Below are 11,629 nucleotides of genomic sequence, written 5' to 3'. Positions count from 1 at the left end.
GCAATCTCTCAATTCCAGTTGTACTATTTTTGTAATCTCTCAACCCCAGCTGTACTATTTTTTTAATCACTCAATTCCAGTTGTACTATTTTTGTAATCTCTCAATTCCAGTTGTACTATTTTTGTAATCTCACAGTCTCAGTAGTATTATTGTTGTTATTTCTTTATTCCAGTTATACTATTTCTGTACACATTGTTTACTGTTCTGCTTTCTTGTCATGACAGCATTTCTTCCAGGGTCACTTCCCCATCTTCATTTTGATATTTCTTTCAATCAATTTTTATTTTCCACCATCCCCTCCTACATTGCAATACATTAGGCCCTTTGGCTCTACTGTTTCTAACCCACACTTACAGTGAGGGAAAGATGTCACTAACTTGATGGGATAAGACAGCCTGCATGTACAGAACATAAACACCTGCTAAACCAGAAGTTGTTAATTTGAGATCATAAGACACACTGATTGATGTTGACAGTCTAAGATGAGTTTAATGTTATTGTAAGACAGTGTCTGATAAGTTTGTTTAAATAAATTTCAAATGCATTATGTCTTTGTACAATTTATGATGTAGATCACAATTTGGTCAAAATAAAAACAAAAGTGGCTATTTCTCTGATTTTGTTTCCTTATTTGTCATCATATATTTGTCTCGTTATTCTATTTCTAGCATGTTGGAGATAAGAGGTAGAAAAAGAATCATTCCCTAGTTTGAGGGTAGGACAGAGAAATCTTTAACCTAGGAGGAGATTCCAGACTGTCTCACCACAGGCTTTGTCGAGGTTTAGACTGTTTGGAATCTCTCATGAGTGTAACTACTTCTCTGTTAAACCCTGGAGCTAGGGAAACATCCTGTCTTTGTGTACAATCTTCTCCCACTTACTAATCTACTGTACCAGAATGGTAACTGTACAGGACATTATTGATCTCTGATGACAACTTATTATAACACCATTACATATTTTTGTAACACCATAAAAAAAGAAAACAACTTGGGATTTTCTATATAACATTTATTGATGTCTACGTGTTACAACTAGACAAATCTACGTAGAATTTTCTTTATAATTGAACAAAGCAACCTCTTTAGAAAAAACATTGTGGTTTACGCTGATCAGGTCTGGGACATGGCATTTTTACTGTGTAGGACATTGACCCTTGTTTCTTTATGCTAACAAAGCAGCTCAATATTCATAGGTTAAGTTTCAATTATGAATTCAATTTCATATATATGGGATTTCAAATGAGTTTTCATTCCATATGAAATTTTATGAAATTTGTCTTGAATTTTGAATGAAATAGAAAAATAAAGTAATGGTTATTATTTTTAATTGTTTTATTTTTCGCAACTTTCAAGAATGGAATAAAACTGCGAAAAATAGACACTACTTTGAAATAAAACAACCTGTAGCAGTGAAAACCACAGCTCATTTCATGCCCTAAAAGTCTGTTTAAAGTTTTTTGTAAAATGGCAAACAAATTACATGTCAAAAATAATAGTCTTTACAATAATGTAGCCAGACTTCATGCTTGAAACAGAGTTAATTAAAGATTTTGTAACAGCTTGCTAAACTTCAGTTAATTCAACCACAACTTTCAAAGAGAAGAATAAAAATTCTGTGTACAACACAGGACACCTTCATGTTTATTTTCTACCAGGTAAATAATACCCTGTATCAGTTAGATATATAGAGACTATTGAAGATCCTAACAACATGTGAAGCCTTTTTTTATACCACTAGTAAGATAACCTGTAAGCTGACAGCTGTAGATGTCCAGATTGACGTATATTACTAAGACTGTCACAGGTGTGAACACATCATGTCCTGTACTCAGCCTCTAATTAATTAGGTCACAGTATCCTAGCCTGGACACCATGTACACTGTAAGGTGTGGTCATTTCATTCTATCCTTCGTATTGTTCAATCTACTGAACCTCAGTAGGCAAAATTCATGACAACTATTTCTGTGTGTTAAATTTTGACCTTTATTTGTTCGTGTTTATCAGCTGTTTTTTGAACATTTTTCCATAGAGTCTTTAGATTCTGATTGGTCGGTTTTTCTTTTGACACCACTGACACGTTCTTGTTTTTTCTCCAGGTAGTCTTTCATATTGTCGACTTTAACCTTCTTCAAACCCTCGGGTAAGTGTGTGGTTACTCCTACAGACTCTGTAAATAAGATATGGAATGAAAATCTATATTGAAATGTAGAAATAATACCAAAAATATTATACAAACATCAATATCTTATTCTTAATACATACACTAGCAATGTTAATATTTCTATACACAAATGCATATGATATATTAATGTAGACAAGTTTCTGTAATTATTGAAATAAAATTATATAGACATTTTCATATAAGCATTTAACTGCTTCCAGTTGTTATTCATGGACACATAAATGCCAATAGCATATGAGGTGTGTTAGTGCTTTATTTATGCAAATGAATTCTATATGAAAGCAGTTCAATGCTTGTATTCAACTTTTACAATTTACATTTTGTTATAAGAAGAGACAATCTCAATTTACATACATTATCGGTAGTATTCTTATGTTGTTGGCAGTTCATGAGCTAGTAATACACAACCTACTCTGGCAATATCATACGGTAGCTATGTCACACCATGATATACAATACGTCTAGTAACCAAAATACTACAGCTTCATTCGTTTGGGGAGTAGTGACTCAAGTATTGACTGAGAACTATGTTAATTATATGATTAATCACCTTTGAAGAATTGCCAGTTAGAGTTGATGGCCTCCAGCAGAAGACCTACACTGGATGTCTTGTCTCCTGTGTTTACGATCTTCATCTAGAAATATCAAAGAATTCCTGTAACTATGATAACCTCAGTTTATTACTTAAAACTTATCAATTTGCAATTTCAAGCTTTCTTGTGATCAAATTGTTTCTCAATGAAATGTCTATCAAAATTTAAATAACTTAACAAAAAATCCACTTTCTTTCCTTCAGATGTCATATACTTGCATGAAAAATTTATTTGAATTAATTTTTTGAAATATCAATCATGTTAGCTTAGCATAAAACCTCTGTCATTATAACAATAAGTATAATTAAAGGTCCTGCTACAGATAGAGAGTGTCCTTACCATATTATCATCCTTGCTCCATTCATACACCTTGGCACAGATGTCTTCATTGGGCTGGAGAACCCACAGTTGGTGGTCAAAATCAAAACAGATATCCCAGGGTTCCATCTCTGTTGTTATGATTACAGGGCCAGTCAGTGAAACCCCTGACGCAGAACAAACTAGCTGGAACACATACACTTGACTGCACCTAACAATAAAGAAAACTGACAATTAACAATATATATATATATATATAAATCTGATGAAATTGGGGAGTTTGGGTGGGGTAGGGGTAGGGGGGGGGTATGGGTAGGGGTGGGGTGGGGGTGGGGTAGGGGTTGGGGTGGGAGTTGGGGTGTGGTAGGGGTAGGGGTAGGGGTTGGGGTTGGGGTGGGGTAGGGGTAGATGTGGGGGGTTGGGGGGGTTGGGGTGTGATTGGGGTTGGGGGGGTTGGGGTGAGGGTTGGGGTGTGGTAGGGGTAGGGGTTGGGGTAGGAGTTTGGGTAGGGTAGGGGAGGGATAGGGGTTGGGGTGGAGGTTGGGGTGTGGTAGGGGTAGTGGTTGGGGTGTGGTAGGGGTAGGGTTAGGGGTGGGGTAGGAGTTGGGGGAGGGTAGGGGAGGGGCAAGGGTAGGGGTGGGGTAGGGGTAGGGGTGGGGTAGAAGTTTGGGTGGGGTAGGGGTTGTGGTGGGTGGTTTTTGCAGGACAACAGCATTTGTTTATGACCTTACTGAACATCAATAAATATGGGTGGCCTTATTACCAGGCATGGGCTTATTGTTGAATATTTATGGAAATCAAAGTCAGTGTTAGCTTAAAAGGACATTGAAATATCACTTATTTTTAATTACACTGATTAGAATATATATTGGTGGGCTTATTACTGGATATAAAGGAAATCTTAACATACCCTTTCCCTATAGGAACATTTCCCCATCGCATAATAAGTTTCCTTGTCCCTACGACACATTTACATAAGTTAGACTTTCATTGGTAATCACATTAGCCATATAAACCTCAAAATTTGAATCAATATAACCTTGGCATATCCTACCAAAGTCAGCAGTTGTATCTGAGTACAGAGTGAACATATATATGTAGTTTGGATAAATACAAAATTCGATTTCTTAAGATTTTTTTGTGTCTTTTAATTGCACTTTTTTCATTTTCAGTAAAATCTTGAATGTGTTTTGACAAGTTTATATAAATATCTCTTTATTCACATGCAAAGAAAAGCCTTCAGCAACAATTGGTATTTAAGTACCGACCATAAAAGCTAGAAGACAATCTCTTGTCAATTATAGCTCATTATCACAGTTAATTTAGACATCAACGTGTCCATTTCCTGTCTAGCGTTTGACTGGAGGTCAAGGTCATTAGAGATAATCACATGCTCTTTCTGAAGGGATATCAGCAAAAATATTTGTTAAAAACCTGCTTTATTAGAGGTAAACCTGATTAACTACAAATAACTTTATAAACTAGAGGCAAATTTGAATACCTGGTAACTACTTTTAACTTGAAAAACTATATGTAAACTAGATAAACTGCTGTTAACCTAATTTACTAGAGGTAACCTTGATTAACTACAGTTATCCTGATAAACTAGAGGAAAATTTGATTTAACTAGTTAACTTGATAAACTAGTGGTAAACTTAATTAACTACTGTTAACTTGATAAACTTGAGTTAAACTTGATTAACTACAATGTTGGTATGTTTGATTAAAATTTGATAACCAACAATCAAACATGCATTAACTATAATAAAACATGAAACTATGTAACTGTGCTGTATAAACAACTCTACCACAAGATATCTGCTTAATTATTTAAATCTAACTAAATCCACATTAAACTAAATCACAGAACTAAACTACATTGTCTTCCATAAATATGGTGAATTTATTTAAAAATTGTACACTACAGTAAAACCTGGTTAACACATTTAAAATCTAGTAAAATTATGGTAAGACCTAATAAACAACAGTGAAACTTAGAAATCTAAATTTAGATCTGGTAACCATAAATAAATCCTGGTAAATATCTCTAAACCTGGTAAACATCAGAAAAACCTGATATATCTGTAAAACCTGGTTAACATCAGTAAAACCTGGTAAATATCAGTAAAAACTGGTAAATATCTCGAAAACCTGGTTAATATCAGTAAAACCTGGTAAACAATTGTAAAATCTGGTAAACATCTGTAAAACCTGGTAAATATCTGTAAAACCTGGTAAACATCAGTAAAACCTGGTAAACATCTGTAAAACCCGGTAAACATCTGTAAAACCTGGTAAACATCTGTAAAACCCGGTAAACATCTGTAAAACCTGGTAAACATCAGTAAAACCTGGTAAACATTTGTAAAATCTGGTAAATATCTGTAAAACCTGGTAAATATCTGTAAAACCTGGTAAATATCAGTAAAACCTAATAAAAATCTGTAAAACCCAGTAAACATCAGTAAAACCTGGTAAATATCAGTAAAACCTGGTAAACATTTGTAAAATCTGGTAAATATCTGTAAAACCTGGTTAACATCAGTAAAACCTGGTAAATATCTGTTAAACCTGGTAAACATCTGTAAAACCTGGTTAACATCAGTAAAACCTGGTAAATATCTGTAAAACCTGTTAAATATCAGTAAAACCTGGTAAATATCTGTTCAACCTAGTCAATATCAGTAAAACCTGGTAAACATTTGTAAAACCCGGTAAACATCTGTAAAACCTGGTAAATATCAGTAAAACCTGGTAAATATCTGTTAAACCTGGTAAATATCAGTAAAACCTGGTAAATATCTGTAAAACCTGGTAAATATCAGTAAAATCTGGTAAACATCTGTAAAATCTGGTAAATATCTGTAAAACCTGGTAAATATCAGTAAAACCTGGTAAACATCAGTAGAACAAGGTAAAACTATAGAAAAAAAATAAATTGACATCATGCAATATATGTCAGGTGTATAACAACATTTAGATCAAGGGCAAAAAAATACCTCTTACTTGTGAACATGATATTTCAAAGATAAAGACAGTTGTTAAATCTTAATTGACTTTAATTCCAGTTAAATACTATCACAGCATACAAAATTATATTTTCGTGGGGCACAATTAAATTTTTTTTGTAATTACTACTTAGTGGATATTTCATTTCAGTAATGAATATAGCTCTAATATAATTCGTTAAAATAATCTAATTATATCAATTTTAACAGTTTTGTATACGTATAAATCTAGGGATGAAATATACCCATGAAATCAATGAAAATAAATCCCACATGAAAAATGGAAGATTTTACAATTGGTGACAGAGATGAATGATTATTAAGTTAAAGTCGAGTGATTTGTGTTTGAATTAGATTTTATTCTGTAATAGAATGTCAGTTCTAAATATCTGTCGTTTGCCTGTATGATGTTGTAGGCAGGAGTGACAATTAGATTTTATTCTGTAATAGAGTGTCAGTTCTAAATATCTGTCGTTTGCCTGTATGATGTTGTAGGCAGGAGTGACAATTAGATTTTATTCTGTAATTGACTGTCAGTTCTAAATATCTGTTGTTTGCCTGTATGATGTTGTAGGCAGGAGTGACAATTAGATTTTATTCTGTAATAGAGTGTCAGTTCTAAATATCTGTTGTTTGCCTGTATGATGTTGTAGGCAGGAGTGACAATTAGATTTTATTCTGTAATAGAGTGTCAGTTCTAGATATCTGTTGTTTGCCTGTATGATGTTGTAGGCAGGAGTGACAATTAGATTTTATTCTGTAATTGAATGTCAGTTCTAAATATCTGTTGTTTGCCTGTATGATGTTGTAGGCAGGAGTGACAATTAGATTTTATTCTGTAATAGAATGTCAGTTCTAGATATCTGTTGTTTGCCTGTATGATGTTGTAGGCAGGAGTGACAATTAGATTTTATTCTGTAATAGAGTGTCAGTTCTAAATATCTGTCGTTTGCCTGTATGATGTTGTAGGCAGGAGTGACAATTAGATTTTATTCTGTAATAGAATGTCAGTTCTAGATATCTGTTGTTTGCCTGTATGATGTTGTAGGCAGGAGTGACAATTAGATTTTATTCTGTAATAGAATGTCAGTTCTAAATATCTGTTGTTTGCCTGTATGATGTTGTAGGCAGGAGTGACAATTAGATTTTATTCTGTAATAGAGTGTCAGTTCTAAATATCTGTTGTTTGCCTGTATGATGTTGTAGGCAGGAGTGACAATTAGATTTTATTCTGTAATAGAGTGTCAGTTCTAAATATCTGTTGTTTGCCTGTATGATGTTGTAGGCAGGAGTGACAATTAGATTTTATTCTGTAATAGAGTGTCAGTTCTAAATATCTGTTGTTTGCCTGTATGATGTTGTAGGCAGGAGTGACAATTAGATTTTATTCTGTAATAGAGTGTCAGTTCTAAATATCTGTTGTTTGCCTGTATGATGTTGTAGGCAGGAGTGACAATTAGATTTTATTCTGTAATAGAGTGTCAGTTCTAAATATCTGTCGTTTGCCTGTATGATGTTGTAGGCAGGAGTGACAATTAGATTTTATTCTGTAATAGAGTGTCAGTTCTAAATATCTGTTGTTTGCCTGTATGATGTTGTAGGCAGGAGTGACAATTAGATTTTATTCTGTAATAGAGTGTCAGTTCTAAATATCTGTCGTTTGCCTGTATGATGTTGTAGGCAGGAGTGACAATTAGATTTTATTCTGTAATAGAGTGTCAGTTCTAAATATCTGTCGTTTGCCTGTATGATGTTGTAGGCAGGAGTGACAATTAGATTTTATTCTGTAATAGAGTGTCAGTTCTAAATATCTGTCGTTTGCCTGTATGATGTTGTAGGCAGGAGTGACAATTAGATTTTATTCTGTAATAGAGTGTCAGTTCTAAATATCTGTCGTTTGCCTGTATGATGTTGTAGGCAGGAGTGACAATTAGATTTTATTCTGTAATAGAATGTCAGTTCTAAATATCTGTCGTTTGCCTGTATGATGTTGTAGGCAGGAGTGACAATTAGATTTTATTCTGTAATTGAATGTCAGTTCTAAATATCTGTTGTTTGCCTGTATGATGTTGTAGGCAGGAGTGACAATTAGATTTTATTCTGTAATAGAATGTCAGTTCTAGATATCTGTTGTTTGCCTGTATGATGTTGTAGGCAGGAGTGACAATTAGATTTTATTCTGTAATTGAATGTCAGTTCTAAATATCTGTTGTTTGCCTGTATGATGTTGTAGGCAGGAGTGACAATTAGATTTTATTCTGTAATTGACTGTCAGTTCTAAATATCTGTTGTTTGCCTGTATGATGTTGTAGGCAGGAGTGACAATTAGATTCAGGGATTTAAATATAAAACAGACAAACATATCATCAAATCTTTTGATTTTCTTTAAACAATATAAATGTCATCTGTTACTAGCTGCAATATAGAGTAGAACACCTACACAATTGTCTCCATTATATCTCACCCGTAACAAATGGCTGCCACAACACCATTATCATGGTTAGTGACTGGATGGGGAGACAATCTGTCCCCAAAAACACTGACTTTATGGGAGAGTTCAGGAGAAAAAGTCATTTGAATTTTTACACAAATTTGACCCCTAAAACACTGACTGGATCAGAGAAATCTGTCCCCTAAAACACATGACTGATGGGGAGACTGTCTAAAACACTGACTGGATGGAGAGACAATCTGTCCCCTAAAACACTGACTGGATGGGGAGAAGTTGTTTAAAGGAAAAAGTTAAAGATGTTGTACACTGACTGGATGGGAAAACAATCTGTCCCCTGGAACACTGACTGGATGCGGAGATAATCTGTCCCCTAAAACACTGACTGGATGGGGAGACAATCTGTCCCCTAAAACACTGACTGGATGGAGAGAGAATCAGGCCCCTAAAACACTGACTGGATGGGCAGAGAATCAGGTCCCTAAAACACTGACTGGATGGAGAGAGAATCAGGCCCCTAAAACACTGACTGGATGGGGAGACAATCTGTCCCCTAAAACACTGACTGGATGGAGAGAGAATCAGGCCCCTAAAACACTGACTGGATGGAGAGAGAATCTGTCCCCTAAAACACTGACTGGATGGGGAGACAATCTGAGACTGGATGGAGAGAGAATCAGGCCCCTAAAACACTGACTGGATGGGGAGAGAATCTGTCCCCTTGAACACTGGCTGGATGGGGGGACAATATGTCCCCTAAAACACTGACTGGATGGGCAGAGAATCAGTCCCCTAAAACACTGACTGGATGGAGAGAGAATCAGGCCCCTAAAACACTGACGGGATGAAGAGAGAATCAGGCCCCTAAAACACTGACTGGATGGAGAGAGAATCGGGCCCCTAAAACACTGACTGGATGGGGAGAGAATCTGTCCCCTAATCAGGCCCCTAAAACACAGACTGGATGGGGAGACAATCTGTCCCCTAAAACACTGACGTGATGGAGAGAGAATCAGGCCCCTAAAACACTGACTGGATGGGCAGAGAATCAGTCCCCTAAAACACTGACTGGATGGAGAGAGAATCAGTCCCCTAAAACACTGACTGGATGGGCAGAGAAAACACTGACTGGATGGGGAGAGAATCTGTCCCCTAAAACCCTAAAACACTGACTGGATGGGGAGAGAATCTGTCCCCTAAAACACTGACTGGATGGAGAGAGAATCAGTCCCCTAAAACACTGACTGGATGGGGAGACAATCTGTCCCCTAAAACACTGACTGGATGGAGAGAGAATCAGGCCCCTAAAACACTGACTGGATGGAGAGAGAATCAGGCCCCTAAAACACTGACTGGATGGAGAGAGAATCAGGCCCCTAAAACACTGACTGGATGGAGAGAGAATCTGTCCCCTAAAACACAGACTGGATGGAGAGAGAATCTGTCCCCTAAAACACAGACTGGAAGGGGAGACAATCTATCCCCTAAAACACTGACTGGATGGAGAGAGAATCAGTCCCCTAAAACACTGACTGGATGGAGAGAGAATCAGTCCCCTAAAACACTGACTGGATGGAGAGAGAATCAGGCCCCTTAAACACTGACTGGATGGAGAGAGAATCAGGCCCCTAAAACACTGACTGGATGGAGAGACAATCTGTCCCCTAAAACACTGACTGGATGGGGAGACAATCTGTCCACTAAAACACAGACTGGATGGAGAGACAATCTGTCCCCTAAAACACTGACTGGATGGGTAGACAATCTGTCCCCTAAAACACTGACTGGATGGGGAGACAATCTGTCCCCTAAAACACTGACTGGATGGGCAGAGAATCAGTCCCCTAAAACACTGACTGGATGGGGAGACAATCTGTCCCCTCAAACACTGACTGGATGGAGAGAAAATCAGGCCCCTAAAACACAGACTGGATGGGGGGACAATATGTCCCCTAAAACACTGACTGGATGGAGAGAGAATCTGTCCCCTAAAACACTGACTGGATGGGTAGACAATCTGTCCCCTAAAACACTGACTGGATGGGGAGACAATCTGTCCACTAAAACACAGACTGGATGGAGAGACAATCTGTCTCCTAAAACACTGACTGGATGGGGAGACAATCTGTCCCCTAAAACACTGACTGGATGGAGAGACAATCTGTCCCCTAAAACACAGACTGGAGAGACAGTCCCCTAAAACACTGACTGGATGGGGAGAGAATCTAAACACTGACTGGATGGGGAGAGAATCTGTCCCCTAAAACAGTGACTGGATGGGGAGACAATCTGTCCCCTCAAATGCTGACTGGATGGGGAGACAATCTGTCCCCTAAAACACTGACTGGATGGGGAGATAATCTGTCCCCTAAAACACTGACTGGATGGGGAGAGAATCTGTCCCCTAAAACACTGACTGGATGGGGAGAGAATCAGTCCCCTAAAACACTGACTGGATGGGGAGACAATCTGTCCCCTTGAACACTGGCTGGATGGGGAGATAATCTGTCCCCTAAACACTGACTGGAAGGGGAGAGAATCTGTCCCCTAAAACACAGACTGGAAGGGGAGACAATCTGTCCCCTAAAACACTGACTGGATGGAGACTGACTGGATGGAGAGAGAATCAGGCCCCTAAAACAGTGACTGGAATGAGAGAGAATCTGTCCCCTAAAACACTGACTGGATGGGTAGACAATCTGTCCCCTAAAACACTGACTGGATGGGCAGAGAATCTGTCCCCTAAAACACTGACTGGACAGAGAGAGAATCAGGCCCCTAAAACACTGACTGGATGGAGAGAGAATAAGGCCCCTAAAACACTGACTGGATGGGAGAGAATCAGGCCCCTCAAAACACTGACTGGATGGGGAGAGAATGGAGAGAGAATCAGTCCCCTAAAACACTGACTGGATGGGGAGAGAATCTGTCCCCTAAAACACTGACTGGATGGGGAGACAATCTGTCCCCTCAAATGCTGACTGGATGGGGAGACAATCTGTCCACTAAAACACAGACTGGATGAGGAGAGAATCTGTCCCCTAAACACTGACTGGATGAGGAGATAATCTGTCCC

General features: G+C 37.6%; 1 protein-coding gene across 1 annotated transcript in view; it reads right to left on the bottom strand.

The window, feature by feature from the left end:
• Window positions 1–1,038: 1,038 nt before the first annotated feature.
• Window positions 1,039–11,629, bottom strand: part of LOC132560870 (tRNA (guanine-N(7)-)-methyltransferase non-catalytic subunit wdr4-like) — a 153,606-nt gene continuing 143,015 nt past the window's right edge. Inside the window, exons 8-11 of the mRNA XM_060225610.1 lie at window positions 8,569–8,628; window positions 3,118–3,307; window positions 2,736–2,820; window positions 1,039–2,170 (exon numbers count right to left, since the gene is read on the bottom strand). Of these exons, the coding sequence (XP_060081593.1) occupies window positions 2,004–2,170; window positions 2,736–2,820; window positions 3,118–3,307; window positions 8,569–8,628 (502 nt within the window). The 3' untranslated portion in view covers window positions 1,039–2,003. The remainder of the gene's footprint in view (window positions 2,171–2,735; window positions 2,821–3,117; window positions 3,308–8,568; window positions 8,629–11,629) is intronic.

This window comes from Ylistrum balloti, unplaced genomic scaffold (assembly GCF_031769215.1).
Source record: "Ylistrum balloti isolate Yb309-2 unplaced genomic scaffold, AGI_CSIRO_Ybal_v1 Utg369568, whole genome shotgun sequence".
NCBI classification, from domain to species: domain Eukaryota; kingdom Metazoa; phylum Mollusca; class Bivalvia; order Pectinida; family Pectinidae; genus Ylistrum; species Ylistrum balloti.
The sequence above is the reverse complement of the archived record's forward strand: the minus strand, read 5'-3'. Positions and strand labels throughout refer to the sequence as shown.